Source organism: Elgaria multicarinata, chromosome 2, assembly GCF_023053635.1.
Source record: "Elgaria multicarinata webbii isolate HBS135686 ecotype San Diego chromosome 2, rElgMul1.1.pri, whole genome shotgun sequence".
Classification (NCBI taxonomy): Eukaryota; Metazoa; Chordata; class Lepidosauria; order Squamata; family Anguidae; genus Elgaria; species Elgaria multicarinata.
Genome location: NC_086172.1, coordinates 15,613,191 through 15,629,270, shown reverse-complemented (window position 1 = coordinate 15,629,270; position 16,080 = coordinate 15,613,191). Strand labels below are relative to the sequence as shown.

Genomic DNA, 16,080 nt, shown 5'->3' with positions numbered 1-16,080 from the left:
CCACCCCTACCCCACTCTTCTCTCTCACACACACACACACACTCATTGCATGGGCAAAGAAAGCCTTAGTGGCTGGGCCATATGCAAAGGTTTTTTCTTGATGGCAATTCCTGATTTATATTAACTACTTTCTCCTGAAGATTTGCCAGGCACTTAAAAACTTGACCAGCTGTTTTGTAGGAATTATAGTGTGAGGTTTTTTTGGGTTTTTTTTGCATATTAGAATATTTACTAATATACATCCATCTAGGGCTCAACTACACCTGCAGCCCTTTGGGGGGTGGGAAGGGACGATCACAGAGTCTTCCAGTTCTGAGATTGTCCCTCAGGGGCCACATGCCAGTGTGTTGTCCCAGAAGTAAAGAGGGAAGTTCTGGGGTGCCATTTAAAAAAAAAAAGAGGAAGCATTTGTGCAATTGCATGAGCATGATCCTGCATGAAGGTTATTATTATTATTATTTATTTATTTATTTATACACACACACACAACAAACTCCGCACTAGAAGATGCCGAGCGCCATCCCAAAGATGGTGAAAATGCTCTCCCCCTCACCCCCGATGCCCACGGACTCCCCCTGCACAGCTCCATGCCCGTTTCCTGAGCCCCGCTATTTGTAGGGAAGAGGGAGGACCCCGGGAGGGAGAGCCACACAGCCCACGGAGTTCGGGATGGTCCAAGACAGCGGGGAGGGGGGGGATCTATCTTGAGAGAACTGCGTGCTTGTCCCCGGTTCACCCTGGGACCAGCTGTGCATCATTTGGATGCACAGGGATAACTTCTTGACCACCCCGGCAGATGTAGATTAGGCCCTGGTCCTTAGGAACATGGCATATTATACCTTTACAACCGGTCAATTTGGGCATAACTTTCTGTTATGTCCCAAGCCAGGAATCTGTAATTGAACAGCATCATTTTATTTATTTATTGCATTTTTATACTGCCCAATAGCTGAAGCTCCCTGGATATACTATATTTCAATGGGGAGCTAGCGGTGCCCTGGAGATGATTTGAATTCAGGTTTTAGTACAAAGGCTACCCACTTCATCTTCCAGGTCATGGGATACTGAATCAGCCAAATCTACTACCTAATATCCTGTTCCTTCTTTGATCCCCTCTATTATTGACAGCAGTTGCTCTAATAACATCCACGTGTGTGTATTTCATACCAGATGGTTTGGAGATATGGCGATGGAGAACACTTTGATCCCCAGATGCTTTGCTTCATTGGCAGCATCTTCCAGTCCCCCGCAGGGCTCTTTGTAGCCTTCCAAGGGATGTCCATCTGTCACCACAATCAGGTATTTATTTTCCTTCAGATGAGACCCTCTGTAAAAAATTGAACCAGCTACTGATGAACAATCCATACTGTCTCTTTAAGCACACTACTCCAACACACCATAATCCCCAACATTTCCCTCATTTAGATGCCTGTTGCACATTCCACATCATGATGTCTAATTATACAAAATTGCACTGCTTAGTATTTGCTGATCAACTTATCCAACCAGCAGATTCATAATAATAGGCTAGAAGGGTGTCCAACCACTATATATCTTTCAAGAGGCTTTGGCATACTAAATCTACTGCCAGGAAACCAAATGAAGATGGCAATTGAAGACATTGTGTTGGTGGACAATGTGACAGAATCAAGCTTATAGAGTTTTCATACTGTCTGCTTGTTTGGTCAAAAATCAATTAATTTTAAGAGAAAAATTATGTATTGCATCTCAGAAAGAGCATTGTACTACAGTTTTCTCTGAAACCTTGAGCTCCATCTGATGAGAATTTTATTGTGCGCTCATGTCTGGGCACTCACGGAGTTTTCGCAGGTCCCTCACATGACGTTGTCTGCCTTTCTCACCCCTTCTGGCCTTCCTTGCTCCGCAAGAAAACCCAGAAAAAGCCCAGTTGCTGCTGTCTCCTGCTGTGTGTGGGAGAAGCAGCATGATTACAATGCGGGCCTCCTGCTCCTTGTTTACTTCCTATTTTCAAACAGGAAGTAACTGAGCGATGAAACCAGGAGCAGAGAAGTCTCAGTCGCCAGCATTTTTCCCCAGGTGTGATGGAGCTTCTTGTTTCTGAAGGGACCATTAATGACTGCCAAATTCTTTTCCAAATAGTTAATGGGGACAGTGGATGGAGTGTTATATGCTAATGTAGTATAGTGGCAAAAGGTATTAGAATCAGATGTGTCAATATATGTTTTGCTTTTCTATATGTTCTATTACACAACCACTAGGTAGTGCTGTGCTATAGCAAAATTGCACAAGTTTTCTATGATGTTATAGACGCCAATCAGAAAAAATACCACACTTTTCTCATTGGGGGGAAAAACACGATAATGTCCGCAAAGCATGGGAGAGGCCTTGGAATATGATGACGTTGTGTAAAGGACCCACAAATTACCTTGAGTAACTAATCATGAGCGCACAATAAAAGTCTAATGTAGAAAGACTCATGGTGTCCAGCACAGAGATTGAAGACTCAAAATGAAGCATTTTAAGTAATTCTGAGTGGCAAATAGTAGACTTGAAAGAAGTTCAGATGTTTAGCCGAATTTCTTCTTACTTTGATCTTGCGGCATGAGGAAATGCTGGTATCAAGAAAACATATACTCAGGGATTCTGAACTTCATTACCAAGGATGTTGTCATGCAGATTGTAATAACAGATTGTAAAAAGACGCATTGATTTAGTGCGTAATCTTTTTGTAATTCTTACAACTCCCTAGGAAGATTAGTAAAAACATCCCTGTATTGGAGATGGGAGGCTGAGGATTAGTGTAGCTTGCCTATGGACACCTAGTGAGTTCAGGCAGTTGTGAAATTTGAATCCGAAGATGTTTAACTTAGTTATGCATCAAGATGTATAACTAGATGCAGTTCTATTTCTCTTTCTCTTCTTCATCAGGCGAGGCTGTGGATGTGTTGAACCGGTGCCTGGCTGCGACAATGGACTGAATGTGGGCTAATAAACTGAAACTCAATCCAGACAAGACTGAGATGCTGTTAATGGGTGGTTCTTCTGACCTGATGGAGGCTGTTCAACCTGTTCTGGATGGGGATATACTCCCCCTGAAGAAGCAGGTTCATAGTTTGTTCGTCCCACCCTCGCAGAACCATCTCTGTCGCTTGAGGCTCAGCTACCCTCAGTGCTTCTTCCAACTTCGGTTGGTGGCCCAGCTATGCCCTATCTGGACAGGGATAACCTGGCTTCAGTTGTCTATGCTCTGGTAACCTCAAAGTTAGATTACTGCAATGCACTCTACGTGGGGCTGCCTTTGAAGATGGTTCAGCTTCAGCTTGTGCAAAATGCAGCAGCTAGTTTGGTGACATGGACCAGAAGGTTTGAACATATAAGACTTGCTTGCTTTGGGTACCTGTATGTTTCTGAGCCTGATTCAAAGTGCTGGTTTTAACCTTTAAAGCCTTACACGGTTTAGGACCATAATATCTGATGGAACGCTTCTCCCGACATTAACCTACCTGTACACTATGCTCAACATGTAAGGTCCTCCCCCGGGTGCTACTCTGAGGGAAGCTCGGAGGATGGCAGCAAGGGAGAGGGCCTTTTCAGTGGTGGCCCCCAATTATGGAATGATCTCCCCAACAAGGTTCACCTGACGCCAACATTGTTCTCTTTTTGGTGCCAGATTAAGGCTTTTCTCCTAGGCATTTAACAGCATATATTGAGTTTTTATCTGACCCCGGAATAGTTGTTTTAAATGGATATTTCACAAAATAGGTACCAACTGTATGAGAAAATTTTAGCTTTAGCAATATGCCACTTGGACAAAGATTTTGCAACATATTTTTCCCCATCCCAATCATTCTACTGTCCTTTTGTTCTTAATCACCATGTGAACATCTGACTGTTGGGATGCCTTCTCATTTACTAATACAAGTCTTTCTGGAGGGAAAAAGAGTTCTTTCCGATTTTGCAGACAATCTCCTATTTTCTGTAGTTTCCAAACCCCCTTCAGTTTTCACACACATCTGAAAATTTTGCAATGTATAAAAGGAACACAACTCAGCCTATGCACAAATTTGTTATGATTTATAAACAAAACAAGCCCAAGACCCTGCCCCTGTCAGGCCCCAGCACAGCAGTGGTTTCTATAGCTCATAGTCAGGATCTGATCAGAAGTGGAGTCCAGTTCAGTAGTAAGAATTCCAGGGCCTACGAGTTTTAGCCCAGCTATTCATGTAATGGCAAGGGGTGCAAAATGGGCTGCCCTGTTTTGTACCAGCTGAAGCTTCCGGACCGTTTTCTAAGGCAGCCCCATGTATAACAGACTGCAGTAATCCAAACGAGAGGTTATCAGAGCATGGATAACTGTAGCTAGGCTATCTCTGTCCAGATAAGGGCGCAGCTGGTATATCAACCTAAACTGATAAAAGGTGCTCTTTGCCACTGAGTTCACCTGTGCCTCAAGTGACAGATCTGGATCCAAGAGCACCCTTGTTTTTGTGAACAGATTTATTTCACAATATAAAACAAGCACAATGGGCAGCTCCATCTGCCTCACTGAAGGGGAGGAGATGCAAAGGCACCCTCCCTCCCCGCCTTCGATTGCTGTCGCTCCTGAGGGAAGCAGCCGGTGAGGCTAGAAAGGGCAGGGAAGCACAGCTCCTTTAGAGGAGGGGCAGAGCATGGCCAGAGAGGCAAGGAGAGAAGGCACGTGAGCTTCTGGCCCATCAAGCTGCACTTAGAATCATAGAATAGCAGAGTTGGAAGGGGCCTACAAGGCCATCGAGTCCAACCCCCTGCTCAATGCAGGAATCCACCCTAAAGCATCCCTGACAGATGCTTGTCCAGCTGCCTCTTGGAGGCCTCTAGTGTGGGAGAAGAGCCCACAACCTCCCTAGCTAGGTAACTGATTCCATTGTCATACTGCTCTAACAGTCAAGAAGTTTTTCCTGATGTCCAGCTGGAATCTGGCTTCCTTTAACTTGAGCCCGTTATTCCGTGTCCTGCACTCTGAGAGGATCGAGAAGAGATCCTGGCCCTCCTCTGTGTGACAACCTTTTAAGTATTTGAAGAGTGGTATCATGACTCCCCTCAATCTTCTCTTTTCCAGGCTAAACATGCCCAGTTCTTTCAGTCTCTCTTCATAGGGCTTTGTTTCCAGACCCCTGATCATCCTGGTTGCCCTCCTCTGAACACTTGAGCTCAGGCGAGCAGGTATGCACAGAGCATCCCACTCCAGCGATGGTAAAGCGCCCCAGTGCGGCTCTGCCTGGGTGGGCTATGTGGTGCAGCCGGTGGCAGCGGCCCTAGTGGTGCAGGTGGAGGCCTGCCATGAATGGCTACGGCTCGCTGTACTCGTACATGGGCATTACACATTGCCTCCCTGCGAGTAAAAAGATCCCGCTTCTCCTAGCATGTTATGGAGGAGGAAACATGTTATGGAGGAGGAAACACACTTTGAACAACTTTCTAGTCCCTCTCTCGCCCTGTCATAAAATGCGCTCTCCGCACATAAAATGTATAGCTACATATCATTGTATATGTGCACGTGTACATTTATAACTCTGTATAAAAAATAATAATTCAGAAAATAAATTGCTGCTGCTGCTGCAGTGTGACACTCTTTACCTACATTTGAATCAATGAAAATTCAGGTTTATATTTAATGAGGAGCAATCCTGTTGTCATATAGACAAGCGCCAGGTTTCTCCGCTTTAACTGAAATGTGCACTCTCCTTCTCTTACATGGCATTTTGAAATCTCTAACTTTAAATGACATTATCTTGATACCAACTATAACTTTTTATGAGTATTTTATGTAGTTGAATGATCCTTCCATCCCTGGTTTAGGCTTTTCCTTGAGGCCACTGATATAAAACAACTTTATAGAAATCTACAAAATTTAGAGTTGTTAATTTAAACATGTTAAATTATGGAATGAGATACATTTTTTTCTGATTAGAGATCGAAGGTAAGAAAGAGATTCCCTTGCTACTACTAGCAAGAGAATATTGCGGGGTGTGTGTGTGTGTACATGTGTGTGTGTGTGTGTTTGTGCATGTGCTGCCCCTGGCACTGCCCAATGCAACCCTTGAGGCCAAAAAGGTTGTTCACCCGTTCTGTGGGCTTCAGGTCAGGTCCAGATGCCATTGTTGTTTTCCAAATCCTCAGTGTCCACTTCCTCATCCCCCAGAATGCCATTCTACATTAAGTTGTGTGACCCCAAAAGTTTCTTCATTTCCTTGTGCAAGTGATCGTTTTGTTATGGGTAACACTAATCTTGATTGGGCATCTCCAGTAATAATTCCCACATTTCAGAGTATTTCTGTAAAGGGGCAATAAGCTTTCCTTTGCTGCAGTGTTTCATCTGAGAGGTCTTGGGGGAAATGAAGTTGGTTTCCTTCATAGGAGATATCTTTGGATCTCTCCAATTAATTTCTAAATGTTGTGTTTCACAGAAATATTGCAGAATTGGATAATGGCATCCTTATGTTGTTCTCCCTCTGGGGGTTTTGGGGACAGTGATTTGTGTGCCCATTCAATGTCTATGTGCCCCAGCTTAAAGTCCAAAGTGCTGTCATCACGGCGCCAGGTTGGCGCAACCTCTCTCATCAACCACACACTCTCCCTCTCCCAGGGTGGCATCAGGTAATTCAGTCGCCAAGGAGGGAACGCAGGGTTTCTGGGTGGCCGCCTGGGTCCCAGAGGCACCCCCCCACACACACACACTTTTCCTGGTAGAAGGCAACCAATTGCTGGTTGCCTTCCACCAGGCTCCGCCCCAAGGTTGGCCTTGGATTGGCCGCAGAGCGACGTTACATGGCAGAAGCATCATGTTGGTGTTACTCCCTTTGAAAAAGTTGGGGTAAATCCATGACTTTTTCCAGATTGGAGCATCACGGGGAAGCCCTGTGGTGGCTGTGAAGCTGTGCCTGTTTCATCTAATCGGCGGGGTGCAGTTCCACAGCCAACGTGGGGCTTTCCCCACATGCAGACAGCCCCCAAGAGGAGGTCCTTGAATCACTTATCAAGGCCTCTTCCCAGTACATTTCTATGGTGTCAATGGTTTTCAAGATTTTGATCTGGTTGACAAGGTAGATCTACTGGATTGTTTGAGAGAAGCAATGTTGTCCTTGCAGGATAAGTCAGTCTCAAGCACTTTGTCTGCTGTTTTTGAGATCTGTAACTGAGAGACATTTAGGGTCTTTGTTTCTAGTGATGTAATAGACTCCTTCTATTTCACTTTAAGTTCATGCTTGTGGTCTGCTATTTCCATCGACATCTTCATTATAATTGCACAATCTTCTCTTGAGGCCCTGTGCAAACCCATCATGCAAACCCATCTTCTTTGTCTGACTGGTGTGATCAGGGCTGGTTTGGGGATACTTGATAGCATAATCTGTTCAGTCTGCATAAGGTCATTCGATTTCAATTAGTTTTGTGATGTTTATTTTAATTAAGCTTAAATTGAGGTTTGGAGTCTTGGAATCTTGCAGCAATACCATCACCAGCAGCACCTGTGGCTCATGTCTACTGACATTGTCAAGCTTTATTGAAATTACTTTTCAAAGCATGAAACCTGAGGCTTTGCCAGCAAGCTTGACCTTCTCTCTAAGACACTTGGTTCTCGTAGCCCGAGGCCATTGCTAGACGAGGCCTTAGCACGGTGTGAGGCCCGGTCTCCCTCCTGTGCATCCAGATGACGCACAGGGGATTCCTGGGTCAGGACGGGCTAAGACCTCCCTTAACCCGGGATAAGCGGATTCGCTTATGGCCTGGCTTTTCCGCAGCCCCGGCCTGAGGCCGGGGCTGCGGAAAGTCTAGCGACTTCCGGCTGCTCACTTAGTCGCGAGTAGCCGGGAGAAGCCACGGACTGGGCACAGCGCTCCATAGGACCGCTGTGCCCATCAGGCCAGGGGGGGGAATTATGGGGGAGAGATGGGGGCCGGGCACGGGCACAGGCCTGGCAAGCGGGGTGGGGAAGGAGAACGGGCACGGGCCTGGCAAGCGGAGGGTGGGGGAGAAGATCAGGGACGCGGACGGGCCTGGTGGATGGGGTTGGATGGGCGAGCAAGCGGGTGGGGGGCATCAGGCATTGTGGGAGGGAATCAGGGGCAAGGGGAGCGGGGGGGGCTTTATTTTTTTTAAAAAAAACTTACCTGGTGCGGCGGTGTGCTCCTGCATACATGGCCCTTTAACTTGAAAAAAAATGGCGGATGCGATGGGGCTTTTCCTTGCCCCGTCGCATCTTACGTGTGGAAAAGGGCGACGGCGTGCGCTAGCTGTAGTGCACCGTCGCCCTGACTCCCAGGTGGAATATCTGGTAGGTCTAGCAAGGCCCTGAGTCTGGCTTCAGCTAGCACAGAATGGCAGCATGGTACAGATAGGAACCTGGCCAAAAGCTCCTTCTCCACATCAGTATCAGGAGTCTCTCCACAACCCCGCTTCATCCAGGATGGTCCATCAGGAACACTGGAAGGGTATCTTTCAAACTTGGGGTTCTGTGATTGATACTTCCAGTCCCACACTGAAGGAAAAATATACTTCCCTGGGGCTCCAGGAGGGTCAGCTGCCACTACCTCTTCCTTCTTCAAAAGGTAAATTGCTTGGCATGGGGTGGGGTAAGGAGGTGGAGACACAGCAATAATTGTTCAATTGCTCCCGGTGAATTGCGTATGTGCATGTGTGTGTGTGTGTGTGTGAGAGAGAGAGAGAGTGAGAAGGGGGTCTTTGGGAGACACAGATGTATATCAAGGATATGAGGAATGTAAACCATAAAGAAAATAGTAGAGAGTTTTGAAGAACAAATATATCCAAGATCACATGAATCTTTCCCATCCAATCAGTGCCCTTCCTCCCAGCAGACTGCTAATTTGATAGAAGAGCTTCATCACACCAGCGTTATACTGTGCAATCACTGCGAATTGCATGCAAAGGACTCAGAAGTTTTCCACCTTATAATCTGCTTTGATTGTGAAGTACTCCCACGCATCCTGCTTTAATTGTGCTTCAAAGCCAAAAGATTCGCCATATTTAGCCCCTACTTTCTGAGCATATTTTCCAAACCACCGCTGGGGCACAGGAGCAGGATTTTAAACAAATGCTTACATCTGCATAAGCTTTAAAGATAAAGACACCAAAATTGGCACATTAATAGATATTAGGGAGAGCTTTAAGCACACCAAATTTGAATTGAATTGGGTCAACCATTGATTTTTTATGATTTTTTACATTTCCCCCCTTAAACTCACTTCCTGGTATGCAAAGGATCGCTGTCGCCCGGTAGCAAAAACAACAACAACAACCGCAAAAGCTTAGCGCTACGGGGATAATCCGAGGGAAGCAGGTACGTGTGATGAAGCTCGAAAAGTCCCATCAAAAATAAAGTAGCTTCTGAGACCTCACCTTTCCAAAATCTTCTGCACACCCACAACGAAAGGATAGGAATGTGCTTTGTTTTGAAATCTGTACCAGAAATCTGAACTATAATTTGTTGCAGAATTGTATCCAGAGTTCTAAGTACCTTAAGACTTTTGCTTACTATAGTTAACAGGCCTGTACAGCTACTGTGGCAGAAGCTGCTGCCTCTCACAGGCACTGATGGCACCGTTTGCTTGACCCGCTGGAGAGGATGTCAGCTCCCCTCCCCTCACTTTTCTCTTCTTCTCTTGACAGCATGAGAAAGTTATGGTTCCCACTTACCCAACCAGTAGCTCTTCAATCCCTCTCTTGATGGCACAATCTGTATAGGTACCTTTCCCAATAGAAACTATGGAAGACACCTTTTTTTTTAAATCATCTCGCCCATTGGGCATACGGGTAAGTTCCTTGATGAGCTCCACCTCATCACTGTAATGTAAGGCTCCAGCATTCCACACTAAATTCCGGTCACACCGATAATATCTGCAAAGACAAAGACTTAGTTAAGTTTTGCACCCCTTGCTTGCATACATCCATGTGTGTGCATGTGTGTGTGTGTGTGTTTGTGCACACGCACATGTGAGTGCATGTGTGCACACGCATTATGTACAATAAAGCAATTGGAAAGACAGGAATATGTATAAATGCTTTAGTTTTTATTAAATGACAGCTTCTACCTAGGAATGGGCAAACATGCAATGTTCAAGTTTAATCAGGTTTCCTAAATTCCTCCACAAAGCTCATTTCATAACCTTTTTCAATCAGGAAAAACGCACACTTTTAAGCATGAAAATGCGGATTGGAGGGAAAGAACATTTTGCAAGGTGCAGATGTGTGCAAGTGCACATTTTCAGAATTGTACATATAAAAGTGTGCACTTTTGAACACAAATCTAAGTTGGAGAAATTGCAAAATTTCCCCAAGAATTCTGCACTTGCTCTTGTTTGGGGTTGCAAATAGTTTGTATTGGTTTCTATTTCCTAGATGTAGAACTTGGCCTTTATCCCTAAATTCAGTACACTATGGGATCTAGAGTTGCTAGCCTTTTTTCAACTGGGGGCTCTTCTACACGTCGTACTGAAAGCGCTGCCATCCGCCCCCAGTGCACCCCGAAAACGATCGTGTAGCTTGCCTGTAAAAGAGATGAAGAAGACGCGTCCTTGCTGGCGCCAGCACCCACCTCCCTCCTCGGCCGCCAGGACGGAGAGCTCAGCAGAAGAAGGCGGGGTGGAGAGCTTCTTCCGCTCTCCACCCCGCCTTCTTCCCCCAAGCTCTCCGACCCAGCGGGCGAGGAGGGAGGTGGGTGGCGGTGCTGGCAAGGACGCGTCTTCTTCATCTCTTTTACAGGCAAGCTACATGATCATTTTCGGGGTGCACTGGGGGCGGATGGCAGCGCTTTCAGTACGACGTGTGGAAGAGCCCTGGGTCTGCTCCTGTGCTTTTAACAATGGCTTGGCATGTAGCAGAAGTTTAAGCAGGCAACGCTTTTCTCATCACTCTATCTTCATGCCACAAAGGTTTCACAGTTTAATTTCTGCCTGTCAGGCTGCCATTGAACGTTAATGATTAAGGGCACCAAAGCAGGGCCAGTACAAATGCTAGCAATCCTAAACCCTCTTCAGGATGTCTTCCTCCACCCCTGCAGCAATTACAATAGCAATTTCATCAATAATCATGTAAATGGTTCCCCTGGCCCCTAATCACCATCTTTTTAAGCCTTCCGTGTGAATAGATTCATCCATATTCTCCATTATGAGATGAGGTCTAATATTTTAATATCCAGAACTCAATTATCTTTCCTTTACTTCACATAAATAATTAATACTGTAATTACTAAGGTTTAGTGCTGTCTCACACATTTACTTTTTTGGGGAAAAAACAATTACCAGCTAAAGCTTACCAGGTTTTTCATGTAAAACTGCTGAATATTTTTTTTTTTTTTTGCTTTTGTAAACTGCCCAGAGTGTTTTGGCTATGGGGTGGTACAGAAATATAAATAAATAAATAATAAAAGAAAAACCTTTGCAGTCTTCGGTATGACATTTACTAGTACAAATCTACAATGATCAGTTTTAAGAGGGACAGTTGTCTTCTTTTCTTCTAGCAGCAGGGATCGGGAACCTGCAGCCCAAGGGCCCATATGAGGCCTTTGTTCTAATTTCATGCAGTCCTCGTTACCATCTTGCTCTCTAGACATTGCTGGCTCACTCTTGCTCTCTACTACAAATTGCTTGGCAGATGGGGGTTTAAACCACATCCTGCCTCCTCCATCTCTTCTGATAGATTCAGCTCTAGGGAAGTGAGCAGCATCAAACATATAAACTAACATTCAGGTCAGGATATGGTGAGAGATTGGAAACTGTTGCATTGTACAAACATATACACACAGAGAGAAAGAGAAAGAGAGAGAGAGGCTCGCAGATGGTCTGAAGTGCCAAACAGTGCAAACATGGGATACTTCAAGATAGGATTTCATAATGTACAAATTCATAGAATCATAGAATAGCAGACTTGGAAGGGGCCTACAAGGCCATTGAGTCCAACCCCCTTCTCAATGCAGGAATCCACCCTAAAGCATCCCTGACAGATGGTTGTCCAGCTGCCTCTTGAAGGCCACTATTGTGGGAGAGCCCACAACCTCCCTAGGTAACTGATTCCATTGTCGTACTGCTCTAACAGTCGGGACGTTTTTCCTGATGTCCAGCTGGAATCTGGCTTCCTTTAACTTGAGCCCGTTATTCCGTGTCCTGCACTCTGGGAGGATCAAGAAGAGATCCTGGCCCTCCTCTGTGCGACAACCTTTTAAGTATTTGAAGAGTGCTATCATATCTCCCCTCAATCTTCTCTTCTCCAGGCTAAACATGCCCAGTTCTTTCAGTCTCTCTTCATAGGGCTTTGTTTCCAGACGCCTGATCATCGTGGTTGCCCTCCTCTGAACACGCTCCAGCTTGTCTGCATCCTTCTTGAATTGTGGAGCCCAGAACTGGACACAAAATCTAGATGAGGCCTAACCAGAGCTGAATAGAGAGGAACTAGTACCTCACGCGATTTAGAAGCTATACTTCTATTAACGCAGCCCAAAATAGCATTTGCCTTTCTTGCAGCCATATCACATTTTTGGCTCATATTCAGCTTGTGATCTTCAACAATTCCAAGATCTTTCTCGTATGTAGTATTGCTGAGCCAAGTGTCCCCCATCTTGTAATTGTGCATTTGGGTTCTATTTCCTAGATGTAGAACTTGGCATTTATCCCTAAATTCAGTACACTATGGGATCTAGAGTTGCTAGCCTTTTTATCAACTGGGTCTGCTTCCATGCCTTTAACAATGGCTTGGCATGTAGCAGAAGTTTAAGCAGGCAACGCTTTTCTCATCACTCTTATCTTCATGCCACAAAGGTTTCACAGTTTAATTTCTGCCTGTCAGGCTGCCATTGAATGTTAATGATTAAGGGCACCAAAGCAGGGCCAGTAAAAATGCTAGCAATCCTAAACCCTCTTCAGGATGTCTTCCTCCACCTCTGCAGCAAGGGAAATGTTGGGCTGCACACCAAGCATTAAGGTGCATTTAAAAGTATGTGTTGGGCATCCAATTCAGGTAATTAGTAAACACAAACAATTTTTAAAGCCAAATATTTGAGCTACTAGAGTTGCCAATTATTTTTAATACTTGCTTGTCACACAGAAATATAGCTTTCCCCGTGACTTATCACCCTAACTTATATTTCAGAATGAGCAGGGTCAGTAAAGAGGTAACAAGTTCACCCATAATAAGATATAAAAGATGCCTCCCTTTCCCTTACATGAGTCTGAGGGAACATAAAACAGTATAAGATAAATGGAAACTTGTGATTGGCAAACTTTTAGAGCAGGCATTTAAAAAGGGAACAGCACCACCACCTGCAGTTTAGAGCCAGAGAGTGCAGAACATCCCTCTCAGTCTGATACTTAGGGGAAAGTATCTAGAAGCTTGAGAAATTTTTAGCAAGTATGAAACCCACATAACACATAAGTTCCTCAGCTGACATTTTCATGCAACCCTCAGGCCTCAGCATCATCTAGCTCTCCAGAAACTGCATGCCTATACTTGCTCTCCCAAGCGCTTTTCCTTTTGCTTCAGGTAGGTGTGTGTGTGTGTGTGTGTGTGTGTGTGTGCGTGAGAGAGAGAGCGAGAGAGAGAGAGTGGGGAGAGAGAAAAGCAGTCAAGGGATGGGGTGGCACAGTGAGAGAACTTCCCAAATACAGGTCCAATGTAACAATATTTGTTGTAGGACTCCCAAGCACAAGAGATCTCAGTTTATACAGTATTTACCTGTCAGTTAACTTATCAATGAATAGTTCGGTGAATGTCTTGATCTGGTCAACCAAGGCCCCAAAAGGCTTTATCCTTAAGGCAACACTCTCAGAGGTATCCAGGACAAAAAACAAATCCACAGGGCAATCTGTTCAAAATCAGAAAGAGGCAATTTAAAAAGAAAAGGTGTACTTTTTTTTATTACAAGACTCTCCAGAAACTCTGTAATGCATCATGATGACGCCTGAGTTATATGGAGGGCATTGGACTGTAGCAATTAAGATACTACCAATGCAATCCTCTGGAGTTTTACTCAGAAGTAAGTCCTACTGAGTTCAGTGGTGCTTACTCACTAGTACATGTGTGTAGGGTTGCAGTTTAAGGTACAAATCAGGATGTCTTGCTTCTCCTGTGAACTCATTTGGTGGCCTAAGACAAGCTGCTCCCTCTTAACCTCACCTGCCTTCCATCTTCTATATGAGGATACAAATAATTAAGCATCTTACAAGACCAGTGTAGAAATCACAAAACAATATATATGAACCTGTGAATAAATCCAGATGACCAGCTCTGTTTCCCCAGTAGGGTCTGCCCCTTGTGTTTCTCAAGCACCGTACACCCAGACCACCCAACCACCCCACAAGACATGAGAACCTGCTTTTGAAACTCAGAGGAGTTTCAAAAGGAGTTTCTGGTGTGAGGACCTGCTGTAAAAGGGAAAGAAAAGAGAGCGTCTGGGCATGCCAGAAGTACTGTCCAAAATTCCAAAATATTTATTAAGAAAACAGAACCTCATCCATAGCATATAGGACACATCTGAAATGGTCACTAGCCCTGTGCAAATGGTTAATCTGTGTGGACATCTACATGTGGAGGATGAGATTTGAATTTTACCTGCTGAACACACAATTGACATCCTCCAAAAATGGAAGGTGTAAATTCTGCAGTCGTAGAGCCTATGCAAATGAAGTACACACAACCTCACAAAAGTCCCTGTGAGGTTCTCAAATACACATCACCTCAAATCCACAGGTTTTAGGGCAGGGCCGTCTGTGCACCCATATCAACACAGACATCAGAAATCTGAAGAGCTCTGTTGCCATGTTCAGTTAAAATACTTTGCTGGAGTGAGTTAATGGAGGTGGGGACTGAAAAAATTGAAGTGTGAGGTAGAATATACCAATAGTTACATTGGGTTATATAAATAGATGGTTACAGTAAACATTTACTGTGCTAAAAGTATATATAAAACACTTTTCTCTTCCACACAGTTTGATTTGAAACAGAGTTAAACATATAGCCTTATTGTTCAATGCTGAAATGTATACTCTTGAGTATACATTTTCAAGGCATTTTTATTTTATTATGAGAGTTTTTCTTCATCACAAAGGGGCACTATAATTATTCTCAGCAATTCTTCAAGGGGATGTTTGAAACAAAAGGGGGAATACCATATTTGCAGGGTATTTCAAAACGCCACACCACACCTTATTTTCTTTATACGGAGCCCTGGTTTATCTAACGGCAATGTAACAGAGAGAAGATTCGTTGATAAAAGAAAAAGGATAAATCAATAAAAACCTGCATGATGCATCCCACTTGTGTGCCATCATTGCAAGTATACCACGACCCTATAACTATTTTTCATATTTGTAGAGGCGTGGAGAGTTCTGGAGAAGCCTGCTCTAAAGTAATACTGCAAATGCACGATAAATGTCACTCTATCATTTCAATGTAATCAAAAGGCATTCGATACAGGATAGGAGAAAACCATACGCCATGAAAATGTATTCTTACCTTGAAAGGTTACCAAGCTGCTCGATAGTTCTGTCCCTTGGCCGAGCACCCTTCTCAACAGAAAACAGCCCTGAAGCAAGACAGGGAGGAAAATGTAGGCTAACCTCATCTTGCAAGGAGTGTAGTTACCATTTACTGAGACTTGAAGTCAAATGTGTGGGGGGGGGGGAAGAGTGGGGGGGAGGCTAGAATCAGAGAAAGACAACTTGTTCCTGCTGGGCAATTTTTGCTAAGTTTCTACTCTGTCCCTGAGTTTAGAAAGAGGGAAGGGAGAAGGATCAGGAATTCAGCTGAAGAGGAGGTTGTGGATGTAGCCGGAGCTGCCGTTCACTCCAGAGGGGAGGGAACGCGCACAGGGTGTTTCAGCTGAACTGCAGCCCTCGCTGTTGAGTCATGAAACGAACCAGCCCATTTTGAAAGTGTTCTTTGCTCAGTTCAGTTCTGCTGTTACTTTCCTCAAATATGGTTGTGCTTCTAGGGGTTGTGTAAAGCATAATTCCATTACCAAAATTATTTGTTATTTGCCCTTATATATTTGCACAGATTGGTACCTTACAGTGCAACCACAGATTTTAAACTAGTTTTTTTGTATAAGACCTG

At 44.5% G+C, this 16,080-nt stretch overlaps 1 protein-coding gene across 1 annotated transcript in view; it reads right to left on the bottom strand.

Moving 5' to 3' along the window:
- Positions 1-15,774, bottom strand: part of COL6A1 (collagen type VI alpha 1 chain) — a 78,315-nt gene extending 62,541 nt beyond the window's left edge. Inside the window, exons 1-4 of the mRNA XM_063116063.1 lie at positions 15,481-15,774; positions 13,702-13,831; positions 9,673-9,873; positions 1,168-1,327 (exon numbers count right to left, since the gene is read on the bottom strand). Of these exons, the coding sequence (XP_062972133.1) occupies positions 1,168-1,327; positions 9,673-9,873; positions 13,702-13,831; positions 15,481-15,589 (600 nt within the window). The 5' untranslated portion in view covers positions 15,590-15,774. The remainder of the gene's footprint in view (positions 1-1,167; positions 1,328-9,672; positions 9,874-13,701; positions 13,832-15,480) is intronic.
- Between the last annotated feature and the right edge of the window lie 306 nt (positions 15,775-16,080).